Below are 20,111 nucleotides of genomic sequence, written 5' to 3'. Positions count from 1 at the left end.
GGGAGGAATAGGTGAAGGTCATATTCTCTTATACTCAAATGTTGTGGGCATTTCCAAGGGTTCCTGCAGACAAATGGAACTATGGGACAGATTGGGAAAGGTGAGCATTAGTGGAAGGAGGGATGGCTTGTGACCTGGACAGGTAAGGTTCTTTTCAATGGCAGCCATACCAGCTGCACACATTCAACTTTCCTTTAATTTCCCCACCTCTTTATTTGGCAACCTGGAGCGAAGGGAAATACTAGATACCCCTAGGTATGTGTTATTGTGACTTCTTTTCTTTCCATGTGACGTTGCTTATGCTTGAGAAAAAATTTATCCATTTCATACACAAGCTTCTTGTCTCCAGGGTACAGGGCTAGCGGTGGCAACAATAGAGACTTGGTATGACGGAAGCCCAGCAATCCATGTAGGATAAAGCTCTTTTAGTGGAATCAACAATCACCAACACACATTATGAGGGCACTTTTTTTTAAGGCCTTGACAAATAGGACCTCTTGCACATTGAAACTGGCTGTTTGCAATAAAAGAGCAATATCTTACATAGAGTACTGGCCTTCCTTCATGCTAAGTGTTTGTGCTTGGCCACTCAAATGCTCCATGCTGTTACATTAGGGTGGAGAAAGCCCTTTGAGAGTTCCACAAGGACCTAAAGCTTACACAGGGCTAACTGTCTTTGCTCCCACCACCCAAATGGTGTGGTGCAGGTCAGAAAGGCAAGTATGTCTAACTTGTGGAGTCGCTGTTAAAGTGAACCTGTTGCCTTATGCTGCTGGTAGGCAGTAGGAGTTGGTAAAATATTGAACTAGCCTTGACTGTTGGCTTGTAGTACCTAAATGTTATTCGTTAATTATTATACTGTAATTTCTGTTTTTACAGGGCCCTATTGCTGGATAATTTATAAGGAAAGCACCTATAAAGCTCCTGTTCCGTTGCTGTGTTTTTGTAATTGAACACAATGCCTCCAAAGTTTAAGCGGCACCTCAAGGATGAAGAAGTTACAGGTTCAGTCAAAAGTGAAAGAGTAAGCTCTTTTTTTCTACTATATATATTCATTTTAAATGTCAACAGGATAAGGGCCAAATAGATTAGGTAACATTTTTAATTGTTGTTATGTATACAGTTCATTCATAAAGTATTCAGTCCTCCTTCACTTTATCCATTTTGTTATGTTCCAGCCTGATACAGTTGTTTAAACTGATTTTTTTTTCTCAATCTACACTCAATACTCCCAAAATGACAAAGTGAAAACAGAATATTAGAAAAGTCTGTGAATTTATTAAAAAGAAAAAAAATTAAATATCACATATACTTAAGACACTTTACTCAGTACTTTGTTGAAGCACGTTTGCAAGCAATTTCAATCTCAAGTCTTTTTGGGTATGATGTGAAAAGCTTTTCACACCTGGATTGGGGGATTTTCTGCCATTCATTTTTGCAAATCCTGTCAAGTTCAGTCAGGTTGGATAGGGACCGATGGTGGACAGCCATTTTCAGGTCTTTGCAGAGATGTTAAATAGGGTTCCAGTCAGGGCTCTGGCTGGGCTACTCTAGGACATTCAAAGAGTTGTCCCTAAGCCTTACCTGTGTTGTCTTGGCTGTGTGCTTAGGATCGTTGTCATGTTGCTGCTGCTGAAAAACACCCCCACAGCATGATTCTCTCATTGTCATGCTTCATTGTTGGGATGGTACTCGGCAGGTGATGAGTGGTGCTTGGTTTCCTCCAGACATAATGTTTAGAATTAAGGCCAAACAGTTTAATCTTGGTTTCATTAGACCAGAGAATCTTGTTCCTTACAGTCTGAGAGTCCTTCAGGTGATTTTTTTGCAAACCGCAAGTGGGCTTTCGTGTGTTTTGCACAGCAGAAGCTTCCGTCTAGCCCAGGGGTCTGCAACCTTTAAGACATAAAGAGCCACTTGGACCCGTTTCCGAGAGGGAAAAAAAGACTGGGAGCCGCAAAACCATTGCAACATTTAAAACAAATCCGACACTGCATATATTGCAAAAAGCGCTCTGGTCATGAAGGGGGTTTAAGGGCCCAGTAAGCAAAGGGTTAATCAGGGCCACAGTGTATCGTCATAATCACAATCATAGCCTTAGGTCAGTGGTGGGCAACCTTTTTTTTCAACTGAGCCAAATCTCGCCAAAACCACGATTGTAATTTATTTTGAGAGCCACATTTTTAAAACTGAAAATACATCCCCCATATAGTAATTCATCCCCCATAGTAATTCATCCCCCATATAGTAATTCATCCCCCATATAGTAATTCATCCCCCATATAGTAATTCATCCCCCATATAGTAATTCATCCCCCATATAGTAATTCATCCCCCCTATAGTAATTCATCCCCCCTATAGTAATTCATCCCCCATAGTAATTCATCCTCCATATAGTAATTCATCCCCCCTATAGTAATTCATCCCCCCTATAGTAATTCATCCCCCCTATAGTAATTCATCCCCCCTATAGTAATTCATCCCCCATATAGTAATTCATCCTCCATATAGTAATTCATCTTCCATATAGTAATTCATCCCCCATATAGTAATTCATCCCCCATATAGTAATTCAACCCCCCTATAGTAATTCATCCCCCATAGTAATTCATCCCCCATATAGTAATTCATTCCCAATATAAATTCATCCCCCATATTAAGTCCCCAAGTCCCCCCTGTGTCAATTCACTTACCTTTCCTCCGCGCGTTCCTCTCGCCGTGTTCCCGCGCCGTTCCGGTGTAGCATGAAAATCTGTCTCCTATGAGGATCTGTCCCCCTCGACGTATCTGCGCATGTGCCAGTTTCAGGCATTAGCAGCCGATCGGCGATCTCCGGCACATGCGCAGATACGTCGAGGGGGACAGATCCTCATAGGAGACAGATTTTCATGCTACACCGGTCTTCAGGGCAGACTGTGAGAGGAGCCTAGCTCCGCGGGCCGGATTAAAAGGTCCGCCTGTCACCTGGTGGGCAGTGTGCTCCGGAGCCGCAGCCAAGGTGAAAAAGAGCCGTGGGTTGCCGACACCCGGTCTAGCCACTCTGCCATAAAGCCCAGATCGGTGGAGGGCTGCAGTGATGGATGTCCTTCTGGAACTTTGTCCCATCTCCATACAGGATCACTGGAACTCAATTAGAGTGACCATCGGGTTCTTGGTCACCTCTCTCACTAAAGTCTTTCTTCCCCGATTGCTCGATTTGGCTGGGTGACCAGCTCTTGGAAGAGTCCTGGCTGTGCCAAATGTCTTCCATTTGAGCATTATGGAGGCCACTGTGCTCTTGGCAACCTTTAGTGCAGCAGAAATTTGTTTGTAGCTTTCCCCAGATCTGTGCCTTGTAATAATCCTGCCTCTGAGCTCTGCAGGTAGTTCCTTTGACCTCATGGCTTTTGGTCTGATACAGTATGCATTGTTGGCTGTGATGCCTTTTATAGAGAGGTTGTGTGCCTTTCCAAATCATGTCCAATCAATTTAATTTACCACAGGTGGACTCCAATCAAAGTGTAGAAACATCTCAGCAACAATCAAGAGAAATATGAGGCACCTGATTTCAAGTGTTGTTGCAAAGGGTCTGAATACTTATGAAAATGTGATATTTCCTTTTTTCATACATTTGCAAATATTTCTAAATTTCTGTTTTCACTTTGTCATTATGGGGTACCAAGTGCAGATTATTGAAAAACATTTTTTTTAACCCCTTCACACTGACTGTACGCAAATATGTGGCCCCACCGGACTGGGCTTTTTTCCATGGGCCCGCAGTCATTGTGAAGCCTGCCCCTCTGTTTTCCCTCTCTAAATGCGGGAGAGATATACATTTTATGTCTCTGTCCTTTCAAAGAGAAAAAAAGTGTGTAAAATAAAATAATTAAAAAACAAAAACATAGATCAACGGTTGATCTAGGTCAGTGCCAGGAGTTAGTGTTTGGGTCAAGGTAAGGGTCAGGGTCAGAATTGTTTTTTGTTTTTCTATTAATTTTAGTATCGGTGTCAGTTAGTGTCAGCGTATTTTAGGCAACAACTGACATAAACATATGTGGTATCGCTGCCTGCGATTGTCAGAAGCAGAATTTATTTTGAATTGTTCTTTGGTGGTAGGTTATGGTAGCAGCCAGAAATATACAAATAAATGTAAAATAATTTTTTTTTTTTTTTTTTACTGTTTTGGACCAGTTTTCCTTTGATAATAAAATCAGAAGATATCCACTACCATTCACCATCAAATGAAAAATAAAAGCCCAATTTGTCCTGAAACAATCCATCTGGATGCACAAAGTATATACAGTTTTACTCACACATGTCAAAGTTGGAAAATTGTGCTTGGGCATTAAGATTTGTTTTACCCTTAGGCTTACTTACTTGCACTTTGGCTGTCTGTTTTTACATCAGATTCTACAAAATCTGTAGGCACCAAAACTCCCAACATTCAGAAAGCACTATGCAATACATAGTCCCTTTTGTAAGTTAATAAAGCAGCCCAAAAGGCTAAAAGTAAATGTGCCGGCCCATAGTTGGGTTCAGAATAGGGATCCACAAACTTTTTAAACAATGGGCCAGTTCATTGTTCTCCAAGCTTTTGAGGGGTCAGACTGTGGTCATTAGAAGTCATAAATATGCCCCCTTACCAATGGCCAGTGGGATAAAAAAAATGCCCTGTTGTCAGTGGGAGTAAAAAAATAATGCCCCAGGGTCTGTGGTCAATTTAAGTGAAAACCCACAGTTGGACCTACAGGTAATTGTACTTCCAAGAATCTCCCAGGACAGCTACCTGAGAAATAATTGGCTCTACCGTGAACACAAACCAAAAAGAGTTTAACCATTTGCCAACGGTGCTATAGCCGAATGACGGATACAGCACGGTTGTCCAGTTCTGGGAGGGCATCATATGACGTCTCCCAGAATGCACCCTCCCACACACCCCCAGCGGCGCACACCCAGCGCACTCTGATGCTTATCACATGATGAGGTAAATGGCCAATCACAGTGGCCTTTTATCTTGTGATCAGCTGTGTCCAATGCAATGATCTGCTGTGTCACAGCAGATCACAATGTAAATACAGTTGCCGGTTATCGGCAGCACTTTCCTTATGCTGTCACAGTGTGAGGAAAGTACTGCCGATAACCGGCAAATGACACGGAGGACATCTGCACCGATCATCAGGGCACTAATGATCAGTGCCCTGATGATTGGTGCCTCCTACCAGTGCCCAGCAGTGCCGTCAGTGCCGCCAGTCAGTGTTGCTCATCAGTGCCCATCATTGCTGTATATCAGTGCAGCATCATCAGTGCCTCCTTATCAATGGCCACCAGTGCCACCTCATCAGTGCTCCCTCATCAGTACAGCCTGTCAGTGCTGCTTATCAGTGCAGCCTCATCAACGCACATCAGTGAAGGAGAAAAATTACCTGTTTGCAAAATGTTATAATAGAAACAAAAAAAAACTTAAATTTTTTTTTTTACATTTTTTGCTGTTTTTTGTTTATAGTGCAAAAAAAAAAACACCCAGTGGCAATTAAATACCACCAAAAGAAAGCTCTATGTGTGTGAAAAAAATGGCAAAAATTTCATATGGGTACAATGTTGCATGATCGCGCAATTGTCATTTAAAGTGTGACAGCACTGAAAGCTGAAAATTGGCCTGGGCACGAAGGGAGCAAAAGTGCCCGGTAGGCAAGTGGTTTAAACACCCTCCTACCCACCTCACCCTCAGTTTCATAAAAATAACAACCAGCGTGCACAAGGAAAAATCATGATAAACCAACCCCAATCAGAAAACTATCAACCAAAACTTATGGGTGGGTTTATAGGAGCTGTCCTGTTAGACTCCTGGAAGTACTGTTACCACTAAAGTTGGCCATAGATGGATCGAATCTCGGCTGGTTCAGCAGGGACAACACAACACACATCAACACAGAGTAATTTTTTTTTCCTAATCGTTCATCGAAAAAACTTTCTATTTAACAATAAATAAGCTAGCAATTCTGTTTATGAACTTTTTTGTGCATTCATCTGGTAATTGTAGCAAACAGCTTTCTTTAATATTTAAATATTATTATATTTTCATGCTGGTAGAACACTTCCCACTTCCATGGCTGGTCATATCTAAGGAACCAGGTAGTCAGCTGCCCTAAAAAACGTATTGCTGAATGTTTTTGAACCTTCTGCATTACTATAATATGTTTTTCATAGAAAAGAGACAGTATGTTCACTTTGCTACAATAGTACTGAATTTGCGTCTGGATTTTACAAGCTGGATGACCTCTGAAATAATCTGTTTACCAAGTAAAGGAGCACACTTATAAATCTTTCCATGAAGTATTGTGCCAGATGGGGCAGTCATGTTTTTGCTTCATACATATTCATTTTGGTTACAAAAGAGCATTTCTGTTTGGTGACTAGAATTGGCACATACAGTTGTGTTTTGGGTGGTGGCAGCTCAGCGTAAAAGCAATTTTAGTAATGTAATCCAGTTCATATTTTAGGTGTGTATAACTGAGGATTGTAGGAATTTACTATGACCGTTCTTCAACTCCTTTTCTAGTGTGTCTTTGGCTTTGCAGCAGGTAGAGATGGAACAGTCTGTAGACAATCCTTTTTTAACCTTTTAACACAGAGGAACCACTGAGAGACCTTTTTGGTCTCAGGGGCCCTCTGCCAATAATCACTAGAAAAAAAAAAATGGAATCGGCAAATGTAACAGCAATGGCCTATTACTACTGGAGACATGTGCAGCTCACGATCTGATCATCACCAATAACATCTTTCATCTGCCCACTCACAAAAAGACATCCTGAATGCACCCACGCACCAAGCACTGGCATCCTATTGATTATGTCATCATGCCGAGGAAAGACAGACAGGATGTAAGGGTGATCAAGGCCATGCTGAGTGCTGACTGTTGGACTGACCATAGACTCATCATCTCCAAATTAGGCTTTCACATGAAGCCAGAGAGACGTCCGCAGGGAAACAAAGCTGTGATGAAATGGATTAACGTAAGTAAACTGAGGAACCCCAACACAGCAGCTTCACTAGCAGAAGATCTTGACAACCAACTCTGCAATTAGAGGGAAATGCTGAGAAGGACTGGAAATGCTTCCGGTATATTGTGCACTCTTCTGCACTAAAGGTTCTTGGATCCTCACACAGGAAACACCAGGGACTGGTTTGATGAAAATGATGATGAGATCAAGGACCTACTTGCTGAAAAGCACCACCTTCACTGTGCTTATCAGAACGACCTGTTGTCAACAGTTAAGAAAAATGCCTTCAACAATACTCGCAGGACCGTACAGAGCAAGCTTTGCAAGATGCAGGATTCCTGGTTGAGTGCCAAAGCAGATGAAATACAGACGTTTGCTAATAGAAACGATGCCAAACGGTTCTTTGAAGCACTCAGATCCTTGTACAGACCTCAGCCCTCAGAGAACTCCCCTCTACTAGACTCAGATGGTGAAACTCTCATTACTGAGAAGATTCTAATCCTACAGTGTTGGGCTGAGCTCTCCCAATCTGTATTGAACCGCCCATCTTCCATTACCAACGAGGTGATCGACAGAATTCCCCAGGCGGATATCAACCACAGCCTGGATGCCCCACCAACAAAGACTGAAACCCTACAGGCTATTAGCCAGCCGTCCAGTGGCAAGGCCCCAGGATCTGATGTGATCCCAGCGGAAGTTTATAAGGATAGCGGTGTAGTGCTTGTCGACAAACTCATTCTGCTGTTCCAGTCCTTCTGGAATCAAGGATTCATTCCTCAGGAACTGAAAGATGCATCCATCATACACTTCTACAAGAGGAAAGTGAATCGACAAGTCTGCAATAATTATAGAGGAATATCACTGCTTTCCATCGAAGGCAAAATCCTTGCACGAGTGTTACTGAACTGCATGATTGACCACCTGGAACAGGGTTTATTACCCAAGACACAGTGCAGTTTCTACAAAGAGCGTGGCACTGTGGGCATGATCTTCACAGCCCTACAGTTCCAAGAGAAGTGTCAAGAGCAGAACCGTGAATTGAACACCACCTTCGTGGATCTCACCAAGGCTTTTGACACTGTCAGTCGCTAAGGTCTGTGGTGCATGATGTCGAAGTTTGGATGCCCTGACAGATTCATCCTAATGGTATGTCAGTTCCATGACAGCATGATGCCTTTTTGTTTTGGACGACGGAGAAGCTTCAGAGGCCTTTCCCATTACAAACGGCGTCAAGCAAGGTTGCGTGCTGGCACCAACCCTGTTTAGCATAGTTTTCAGCCATGCTTTCAGACGGCTTCCAGAACAGTTCTTTGGGAGTTAGCCTCAGATACAGGACCAATGGGAAACTGTTCAACCTGAGAAGATTCCAGGCTGTCACCAAGGTAAAGTAGATTGTGCTACGAGACCTCCTTTTTGCTGATGACTGTGCCCTGAATGCTTGATCAGAGCAGGAAATGCAAGCCAGTGTGAACAAATGTGCAGCAGCACGCAACAATTTCGGCCTCCTCATCAACATAAAGAAGACCGAAGTGATACCTCAGCCAGCTCCAAAAGCCCAACACCAAGAGCCTACCATCACAGTGAAGGGACAAAAGTTGCAAGCAGTGGACCAATTTATATACCTTGGCAGCACCCTATCCCCTGCAGTGACAGTTGACATTGAGGTCACCTGCAGAATCGCCAAGGCAAGCTCCTCATTTGGCAAACTACTGAACAATGTTTGGGACCGCCGTGGAATAAGCCTTGCTTCAAAGTCTACCGAGAAGTATTGCTAACTACCCTGATGTATGCCAGTGAGGCTTGGACTTTATACAGGAGGCATGCTAGGCAATTGAACCACTTTCACATGACTTGCCTCCGCAGAATTCTGAGGATCTGTTGACAGGACAAGATGCCAGACACAGAAGTCCTTTCCAGAGCAGGCCTGCCATCAGTTCACACCCTGCTGATGAAAGCTCAGACACATGGGCAGGCCATGTTGCAAGGATGCCAGACCACCGCATCCCTAAACAGCTCTTCTATGATGATCTGTCTCAAGAAAAGCAGTTGCACGGGGGACAAAGGAAGCGATACAAGACACATTGAAAGCCTCCTTCAAGTCCCTGGATATTGACATCACCTCCTGGGAAACCCTGGCACAAGATCGACATGGCGCACGTTGATCCACAAAGGCTGCCAGACATTGTAGGAGAGAAGAACAACCATAGCACAAGGGAAGCAAGCACTACGCAAAGCCAGAGCTGAAAATACTGCAACAGTGGTGCCCACATTGCCCCACATGTGGTAGAACATTTTGTGCCTGTATAGGCCTTACCAGCCACCTATTGACACACCGTGGACAGCCCACTACCTGTTAGATATCAAGGTCCTCTTTGAACACGATGGATGAACATCATCCGCAGCTCACAGTACGTTAGTGTGATGGTCAGTGGGAAGGATGCCCATTACATTGGTCATTGGGAAGAATACTCCCCACACATTGGTGGTCTGTGGGAAGATGCTCTCCTTACTTTTGGAGGGCAGCAGGAAAAATGCTCTCCTTACATTGGTGGGCAGCGGAAAGAATGCTTTCCTTGCATTGGTGAGCAGCGGGAAGAATGCTTTCCTTGCGTTGGTGGGCAGCGGGAACAATGCTCTCCTTGCCTTGGTGGGCAGCGGGAACAATGCTCTCCTTGCCTTGGTGGGCAGCGGGAACAATGCTCTCCTTGCCTTGGTGGGCAGTGGGAACAGTGCTCTCCTTGCCTTGGTGGGCAGCGGGAACAGTGCTCTCCTTGCCTTGGTGGGCAGCGGGAACAGTGCTCTCCTTGCCGTGGTGGGCAGCGGGAACAATGCTCTCCTTGCCTTGGTGGGCAGTGAGAACAGTGCTCTCCTTGCCTTGGTGGGCAGCGGGAACAGTGCTCTCCTTGCCTTGGTGGGCAGCGGGAACAGTGCTCTCCTTGCCTTGGTGGGCAGCGGGAACAGTGCTCTCCTTGCCTTGGTGGGCAGCGGGAACAGTGCTCTCCTTGCCTTGGTGGGCAGCGGGAACAGTGCTCTCCTTGCCTTGGTGGGCAGCGGGAACAGTGCTCTCCTTGCCTTGGTGGGCAGCGGGAACAGTGCTCTCCTTGCCTTGGTGGGCAGCGGGAACAGTGCTCTCCTTGCCTTGGTGGGCAGCGGGAACAGTGCTCTCCTTGCCTTGGTGGGCAGCGGGAACAGTGCTCTCCTTGCCTTGGTGGGCAGCGGGAACAGTGCTCTCCTTGCCTTGGTGGGCAGCGGGAACAGTGCTCTCCTTGCCTTGGTGGGCAGCGGGAACAGTGCTCTCCTTGCCTTGGTGGGCAGCGGGAAGAATGCTCTCTTTACATTGCTGTTAAGCGAGAATGCTCTCCTTACAGTTGGTGGTCCGTTGAATTCTCCCCTTACATTAGCCGTCAGTGGGAAGCCCCTCTGGATGAACCCCAGCGTTCCATAGAACCCTAGATTAAAGGCTGCTGTAAACAATCAAACCCAAGAAATAAGTACTGCTGTGTATGGTGGTTGTACTATAGATTTGCCAGTAGCAATTGATCAGATACTGGCTGTAAACTGGCACATAATAAAACACAAAATTTAACATCTTGCTGTTTGTGGAGCAAATCTGTTCTTGTTTCTTCCAAAATGTAAGATAAAGGTCTGTAATAGTAGTATACATGAGCTTTTTTAATAATGTACAAAACTGTGCAATGTGTACTTTCTCAAAGCAACCAGTTGTAATTTATCTTTCATTGCCCTGGCTACAGTGTACTGACATTCATTTACTGTGGGACACTATGCTTTGCTAATAATACTTTTGCTTTGGTATAAAGTGTGTCAAAGAAAGCAGGAGGAAGGAGACTGTGAGCATTTTCTTGAACCAAGAACGAAGTACCTTGATGTCAAAATGGGCAAAGCACAGGGTCAGACCATTGTGAACTACATTATCCTTTGGCTTTACGTCCCGTTCACATCAAACCCGACTTTGAAATCGTGAGGCTTACAGTGAAGTTGCACAATTTCAAAATCGGGTGACTTGCCAATTTCAGCTGCGATTTGCAAGACATCTGACACAGATGTCTATGCAAATCGCACCAAAATTAGTGCATGCACTACTTTAGAAATCGGTGTGGCTCCGACCAAGTTAATATAAACACTATAATTGCGGACAGTAGGGTGCAACTTGGCATGCGATTTGCAAGTCGCATGGCATGCAAGTCGCACCCAATTCGCATCCAGTGTGACCGGGGTGTCCTTCTGCAGGAATCTAATGACCTGTTGCATTTTTGCTGAAATATTCCAGATTTACCAAATTATCCTTTGATGCTAGTTGTCTATAGGAGCCTGAATTATGCCATATAGAGCTCAGAAAATAAAGGGTCTAATGTACAAGACTATCAGTTTCCATTTTGGACTTCATATTATGTTTGATCTATCGCAGTGGTTTGATTTTGACATTTAGTTTGCTTTATAGTAATATCTATATAGTATCTATGCCTCAACAGTATAGTGGTATCATACACAATGAGCACGGAAATAGAGTTTGCCATTGAATGAGAATAAATGGATATGAAATAGATTATTTTGACAGTAAAGATGGAGAACAAAGAATGAAATAACATATTGGCAGGTGGTGTAGTTTGCAGCATACAGTGCTGACCGAAAGCATAAAGGAATAACCATTTTGTATTGGCTTTATTTTGAACTGGCAGCATTTACAGAAGCAGTTTTGTAGAATATACAGAAGCCTCACTATAGATGAAGTGAAATATTCCGATACTGAAAGTTGTAGAGCCAGAAAGCGAATGATGATGAAGACGTGAGAAGACTTAGAAGTATTTAGGACAGGATGTGGAGGGAAATGGTTTGGAACATTTGTTACTTGTATATCATGTTGAAGATTTTGTGGTCTCCAAATGCCATTTGTACCATTCATTCCTGGCTGACCTTTCTTTTAATCGGTATATACAAAGGATTTTTATATTGGCTGTTGTGGTAGTAATAGAGCTTTTCACAGCTTAGAGAAGTCTTCTGTGGGCTCCTTATGTAGGTATTACAAGCATCTATATAGCACCAGAATAACAAAATAAGATGTCAATCAAATCCTTCTAGGAATGAATGACAATAACACCCAGTGCAGTGTAAAATAAAAGTCCAAATAAATGGCTTCAAATTTCCAACACAATTGTTGTCACACTAATTTTCACCATCTGTGCTTGAAGTGCCTCCACCAAAAATGAAATTGACATTCACTTAAACATCATGATGCCATTTAAGAAGTCTATGCAGATGAAACGCATCAGAGCGGGGCTAGCGGTGTTTGTGTCTGTCAGTCAAACTGCTTTGTCTGCCTGGCAGCGTTTACGTGTGTAATGCCGGTTGTGTGGTTATCTGGTTGAATATTGAAGTGATTGAATGTGGGGCCGAAAGGATAGTTCAGAGTCCAGAATTACACCTAACACCTTGACATGCGGGGACGGGTTGATCGTTGTGTCATTGATCTTGACAGAGTAGTGAGGAGAAGGGGCACGTGGGGGAGGAAATATTATGAGCTCGGTTTTGGATAGGTTGAGTTTGAGGAAGTGATGTGACATCCAGACTAATAAGTCGGTCAGTAAATTAATGAAGTGTGAGGAGACTGATGTTGTAAGCTGTGGGGTAGAGAGATAGATTTGGGTGATGTCACTGTAGAAATGATATTGAAAATCAGCTGACCCAGGGAGGGGGTATTGGAGAATTTTTGTGTTTTATAGAGCATTTTTAGCAAAGGCTAGGACAGTGGTCGGCAAGCCGCGGCTCGCGAGCCACATGCGGCTCTTTACACATTTTAATGCGGCTCTTCTGTGTGCCGGGCGCTCGCTCCCCTCCCTCCTCTCCCTCCTCTCGGGCGGCCGCTCCCCTCCCCTCCCTCCTCTCGGGTGGCCGAGGACTCTGCAGCTAGCCCAGCAATGATTGGCCAGTCTCGCTGCCACTCACATCCTGATAGCTAGTGATTGGCTGTCAGGATGTGTGTAGGCGGGGCAGCGTGACGAACGTGAGGGGAGCTAGGCTCCTCTCCTAGTCCGCCCTGAAGATCGGAACGGCGCGGGGAGCACGGCGAGAGGAACGCGCGGAGCAAAGGTAAGTGAATTGACACAGGAGGGACTTGACTTACTACTTGCTACTTACTTACTACTACTATATGAGGGATGAATTACTATGGGGGATGAATTACTATGGGGGATGAATTACTATGGGGGATGAATTACTATATGGGGGATGAATTACTATATGGGGGATGTATTACTATGGGGGATGCATTACTATACAGTTGCAAGAAAAAGTATGTGAACCCCTTGGGATTACGTGGAGTTTTGCATGAATTGGGCATAAAATGTGCTCTGAACGTCATCTAAGTCACAACAATAGAAGAACACTGTCTGCTGAACATAATACTACACAAACATTAGATGTTGCCATGGTTTAATTGCACATAACATGTAAACATTCACAGTGCAGGGAGGAAAAAGTATGTGAACCTTTGGACTTAATAACTGGTTGACCCTCCTTTGGCAGCAATAACCTCAACCAAACGTTTCCTGTAGTTGCAGATCAGACCTGCACAACGATCTGGAGTAATTTTGGACCACTCCTCTTCACAAAACTGTTTCAGTGTAGCAATATTCTTGGGATGTCTGGTGTGAATCGCTCTCTTAAGGTCATGCCACAGCATTTCAATCGGGTTGAGGTCAGGACTCTGACTGGGCCACTCCAGAAGGCGTATTCTGTGCTGTTGCAGCCATTGGTTTGTTGAATTACTTGTATGCTTTGGGTCATTGTCCTGTTGCCTCACCCATCCTCTGCAGAGCTTCAGTTGGCGGACAGATGGTCGTATGTTTTCCTGCAAAATGTCTTGATAAACTCTGGAATTCATTTTCCCATCAATGACAACAATCCGTCCAGGCCCTGAGGCAGCAAAGCAGCCCCAAACCATGATGCTCCCTCCGCCATGTTTTACAATGGGGATGAGGTTTTGATGTTGGTGTGCTGTGCCTTTTTTTCTCCACACATAGTGTTGTGTGTTCTTCCCAAACAACTCAATCTTGGTTTCATCTGTCCACAGTATATTTTGCTAGTAGTGCTGTGGAACATCCAGGTGCTCTTTTGCATACTTCAAACGTACTGCAATATTCTTTTTGGACAGCAATGGCTTCCTCCGTGGTGTCCTCCCATGTACTCCATTCTTGTTTAATGTTTTCCTTATTGTAGATGTGTCAACAAAAATGTTAGTATGTGCCAGAGATTTCTGTAGGTCTTTAGCTGACACTCTGGGATTCTTCTTTACCTCATGCAGCATTCTGCGCTGTGCTCTTGCAGTCATTTTTACAGGACGACCACTCCTAGGGAGAGTAGCAACAGTGCTAAACTTTCTCCATTTGTAGACAGTCTGTCTTACCGTGGACACATGAACATCAAGGCTTATGGAGATACTTTTGTAACCCTTTCCAGCTTCATGCAAGTCAGCAATTCTTGATCGTAGGTCTTCTGATAGCTCTTTTCTGCGAGGCATGGTTCACATCAGACAGTGCTTCTTGAAACCAGTAAACCCAAAACAGGTGTGTGTTTTTTAAGGGCAGGACAGCTGTCAGCAACACATCCAATATCATCACACTGATTGGAGTCAAAGTTGGCTCACTCCTTGCTCCAATTATCTCTGGGAGAAGTCATTAAGCTAGGGCTTCACATACTTTTTCCTCCCTGCACTGTGAATGTTTACATGTTCTGTGCAATTAAACCATGGCAACATCTAATATTTGTGTAGTATTATGTTCAGCAGACTGTGTTCTTCTATTGTTGTGACTTAGATGCCGTTCAGAGCACATTTTATGCCCAATTCATGCAAAACTCCACGTAATCCCAAGGGGTTCACATACTTTTTCTTGCAACTGTATGGGGGATGAATTACTATATGGGGGATGTATTACTATGGGGGATGTATTACTATGGGGGATGAATTACTATATGGGGGAGGAATTACTATGGGGGATGAATTACTATGGGGGATGAATTACTATGGGGGATGAATTACTATATGGGGGATGAATTACTATATGGGGGATGAATTACTATATGGGGGATGAATTACTATGGGGGATGAATTACTATATGGGGGATGAATTACTATATGGGGGATGAATTACTATGGGGGATGAATTACTATGGGGGATGAATTAATATATGGGGGATGAATTACTATGGGGGATGAATTACTATAGGGGGGATGAATTACTATATGGGGGATGAATTACTGTGGGGGATGAATTACTATATGGGGGATGAATTACTATAAAAACTTATTGAAACTAAAAACAGTGTACCATCCTATGTATTTTCAGTTTTAAAAATGTGGCTCTCAAAATAAATTTCAATCGTGGTTTTGGCGAGATTTGGCTCAGTTGAAAAAAAAGGTTGCCCACCACTGGGCTAGGATATATAGAAATCTATATAGCACCACTTTACACACTGTACATAAATATCAGTCCCTGCCCTAAAGGAGCTTACAATCTAAGGCCCATACTAGGGCCAATTTAGACAGTACCCAACTAACCTACCAGCATGACTTTGGAGAGTGGGAGGAAATCGGAGTACTCGGAGGAAACCCAGGCAAGCACATGCAAGCTCCATACAGATAGTGTTCTGGCTGCGATTGAAACTGCTAACCACTAAGCTACCATGTAGAATACCTGTGCTGTTACAGCAGTTTATTTCAGCTTTGTTCCGTATAGTCTTTATACCATTTGATCCAGAGAGTCTCTTCTTTCCCCATGGTCACTCCTTTCCTATCACCCTCTTAGGTCCCTGGTGCCTACCATCCCAATTCTCATGCAGATTCCTAATTCTTTTCATGAACCCAAATTGAGACTGGACCCCGCTCTTTCCTTGTACCAGTCTTCTAAAAATGAATGGGCTGAATTTGCACTGCATGTGAATCGCACAGGAACACTCAGCAAGTTCCTGTGTGATTGGGCCCTAAGGGTTAGGTTCTTAGATGCTCATGAATTGTTATTTTTCTTATTAGCCACACCTGCTTTTTTAGAGGTTGAGTTTATTCTAATAATTTTGTTTTCCTTTTTCCCACAGCGCAATTTGTTAGAAGAGGACTCTGATGAGGAAGAAGATTTTTTTCTGTAAGTCAGTGGTGAATTCATAGTCACTTTCTAGTTGCATGGATGACTAAATTATTGTTTGTTAGCAAAGAATTCGAAGCCTAACTAAAGCCTAACTGTACATTTAAAGTGGTTGTAAACCCTTATATCCAGTGAAGTCAGTGGCCTCAGATTATACACAGATTTGAAACAAATCTTCCTATATAAGTTGTACCTGTTTATCTGCAGTATTCTCTTCTTTACAGCTCTTAAAAGTCCAGAATTTATAAAGCTTGTCTGAGAGTTCAGAAAAAATGGGGTGGAGACCTGAAGTTGCATGCTGCAGAGCTCAGTGAGGAGAGCTCTGAGAGCTGAGTGGAGGGAAGAGCCACACCCCCATTCACACAGTTTTGTTTATTTGTTTTTTCTCTTGGTGTCAGGAAAACTTGTCAAAAGTGGTTCATGCTGATAACAGAGGAACAAAGCAGCAGACAAAAATGACACTTGGAGACAAGCAAACACTATAATAACATGCTTTGTTCATATTAAAGAGTTTGTGCCAAGGAGGCCCAAAAAAACTATTTAGTGCACTAACAGGTGCGCTGTGGTAACTGTATGTAACCTCAGCTACATACAGTATACAGAGCTGTGTTTCTGGAGTGGAATGAGAACTTCCTGTCTTACTGCCGAAACAAAATAGTCGAGCTGAGGCTTGCTTAGCTATAGACGCACACAGCCCACCTTGGGACCGTACCCACACTTCTACCCCAATAGCAAGTGCTTGCTATGAGGGCAGACACAGAAGAAGAAGATAATTGTATCATTGAAACCTTTCCCTTAAAATGAAAAGTGAAGAATGGAAGCTTGCATATTTCACTCCTTAAAGGTTACCTTTATACTATACATGCGACTGTCACTGCTGCACCCCAGATCACTGTCTTTGCAGTGTAAGGGGGAGCAGTAAAAATGTGTTTTATAAGTGCATTGTAAGGCCTCCCAAAAAGTGTAAACAAGCTCATGGCCGTTAGTAAGTATGCAATGGAAGAATGATGTGTGCTTCGTGCTGTTCATTTATTTTTTTAGAAATACATTGAAATGTTACAAGTGACATTTCATTCAGTTTTTTTTTTTGGCCACAGCACTGTGAATGCAGTCACCTTATTTCAAGACTGACACGCTGTGATATATATTTTATTTTTGATGTTGGAAAACCTTAAATGATTATACATTGATAATCTACACAGAGATCACAGCACCTATATGACCAGTATGGTTATATTCTGAAGTGTTAGATTTTGGGTATGTGATGACATATTCAGTCATATGTAGTGTTGGTTGTATGTAGTTTGAGAACTGCAACTTTATACTGGTCCTCTGCATATAAACAGCTGCTACCCCCAAAGCAAAGTGGATACAGTCTGATAGTATTTAATTGGTCTTCCTTTATAATGGACTTACTGGGCATTGTTGGTCCATCCATGCTTGCAGCATGTACCTGTAGTGTATATTCTTCTAGCAAACATTGCTGTCATGTTTACCTGTAATCACAATATTCAACCCTAGCTGCGTTTTTCCTTGACATCACATCATGTGATTTTGCTTTTTTTAGGCTTACTGATTACCGTATTTTTCGCTCCATAAGACGCGCCTAGGTTTTAGAGGAGAAAAACAAGAAAAAAAAATTCTGAACCTGAATTCTGAAATTCTGACTGCAGACATAGTACAGGAGATGACCAGAGACTGCGGACACAGTACAGGAGATGACCAGAGACTGCGGACACAGTACAGGAGATGACCAGAGACTGCGGACACAGTACAGGAGATGACCAGAGACTGCGGACACAGTACAGGGGATGACCAGAGACTGCGGACACAGTACAGGGGATGACCAGAGACTGCGGACACAGTACAGGGGATGACCAGAGACTGCGGACACAGTACAGGGGATGACCAGAGACTGCGGACACAGTACAGGGGATGACCAGAGACTGCGGACACAGTACAGGGGATGACCAGAGACTGCGGACACAGTACAGGGGATGACCAGAGACTGCGGACACAGTACAGGGGATGACCAGAGACTGCGGACACAGTACAGGGGATGACCAGAGACTGCGGACACAGTACAGGGGATGACCAGAGACTGCGGACACAGTACAGGAGATGACCAGAGACTGCGGACACAGTACAGAAGATGACCAGAGACTGCGGACACAGTACAGGAGATGACCAGAGACTGCGGGCACAGTACAGGAGATGACCAGAGACTGCGGACACAGTACAGGGGATGACCAGAGACAGCAGGCAGTACAGGGGATGACCAGAGACAGCAGGCAGTACAGGGGATGACCAGAGACAGCAGGCAGTACAGGGGATGACCAAGAGACTGCAGGCAGTACAGGGGATGACCAAGAGACTGCAGGCAGTACAGGGGATGACCAAGAGACTGCAGACAGTACAGGGGATGACCAAGAGACTGCAGACAGTACAGGGGATGACCAAGAGACTGCAGACAGTACAGGGGATGACCAAGAGACTGCAGACAGTACAGGGGATGACCAAGAGACTGCAGACAGTACAGGGGATGAGCAAGAGACTGCAGACAGTACAGGAGATGACCAAGAGACTGCAGGCAGTACAGGGGATGAGCAAGAGACTGCAGGCAGTACAGGAGATGACCAAGAGACTGCAGGCAGTACAGGAGATGACCAAGAGACTGCAGGCAGTACAGGAGATGACCAAGAGACTGCAGGCAGTACAGGGGATGACCAAGAGACTGCAGGCAGTACAGGGGATGACCAAGAGACTGCAGGCAGTACAGGAGATGACCAAGAGACTGCAGGCAGTACAGGGGATGACCAAGAGACTGCAGGCAGTACAGGGGATGACCAAGAGACTGCAGGCAGTACAGGGGATGACCAAGAGACTGCAGGCAGTACAGGGGATGACCAAGAGACTGCAGGCAGTACAGGGGATGACCAAGAGACTGCAGGCAGTACAGGGGATGACCAAGAGACTGCAGGCAGTACAGGGGATGACCAAGATACTGCAGGCAGTACAGGGGATGACCAAGAGACTGCAGACAGTACAGGAGATGACCATAGACTGTGGACCTTTGGGGAGGGAGCTGGAGCGGGTACTCCCACTTCCACGGAGTTGTCCTGCCTTTAGTGTGGGCACTTGGCTGTGACAGCCGGGTGTCCACTGCGCATGCGCGAGAAGTGCTGTGCTTTGTGAATGGCCCGGTGTCTTCCGGGACACATGACAGGTCCCAGAAGATGCCAGACCATTCACAAAGCGCAGCACTTCTCGCGCATGCGCATTGGACACCCGGCTGTCACAGCCAAGTGCCCACACTAAAGATGCTGGCGCAGGAAGGCTGTACAGCGCTGGACCGAGGAACAGGTAAGGTCCTGCTGCAGAGAAGAGCTGAGCGGCCGGCCTGGTATTCTGACACAGTGTCGGCGGCGGAAATAGCAGACCGGCCACTCCATATTCGCTCCATAAGACACACTAACATTTTCCCCCCTTTTTGGGGGGAAAAAAGTGCGTCTTATGGAGCGAAAAATACGGTAAGTTCTGAATTGATAGTTATAGAATTCTTACTACCAGAAGTTACATTGCAAGGTATATATTGTATTTCTGGGGTACTAGAAAGAAGTTACATTAGGAAGAGAAACTTCACTCTGTCTAGCTAAAAATGTCTAATATCAGTGAGCTACCACTGCGCTCCACAGTGTTGAACTACAAGCCGACAGCCGCTAAGGCTGTTAGGATTTGTAATTCATTTATTCACAGAACTCTGTGAATGAATGACTTGGCGATGTGGGCTGTTCACTTATTTAAAATGTGACAGCTAGTACGGCTGTCACAGGGCGGGGGGGGATTGGGTGACAGCTGCAGCAATGGGAACATGTTACATGTTCCACCCTAAAATCTGGTGGAACATGTAACATGTTACCATAGGTGAACTTATCCTTTACGTAAAAATTAAGACTCCGATTCTACTCTGTTAAACTG

At 44.5% G+C, this 20,111-nt stretch overlaps 1 protein-coding gene across 1 annotated transcript in view; it reads left to right on the top strand.

The window, feature by feature from the left end:
• The window catches only part of VAMP4 (vesicle associated membrane protein 4), a 79,371-nt gene that overhangs the window by 4,620 nt on the left and 54,640 nt on the right, over positions 1-20,111 (top strand). Inside the window, exons 2-3 of the mRNA XM_089671560.1 lie at positions 880-1,024; positions 16,087-16,133. Of these exons, the coding sequence (XP_089527686.1) occupies positions 959-1,024; positions 16,087-16,133 (113 nt within the window). The 5' untranslated portion in view covers positions 880-958. The remainder of the gene's footprint in view (positions 1-879; positions 1,025-16,086; positions 16,134-20,111) is intronic.

Source organism: Staurois parvus, unplaced genomic scaffold (genome assembly GCF_062004578.1).
Source record: "Staurois parvus isolate SC_StPar_1 unplaced genomic scaffold, SC_StPar_1.0 ptg000106l, whole genome shotgun sequence".
Taxonomy (NCBI): Eukaryota; Metazoa; Chordata; class Amphibia; order Anura; family Ranidae; genus Staurois; species Staurois parvus.
This window is presented reverse-complemented; position numbering and strand designations above follow the sequence as displayed.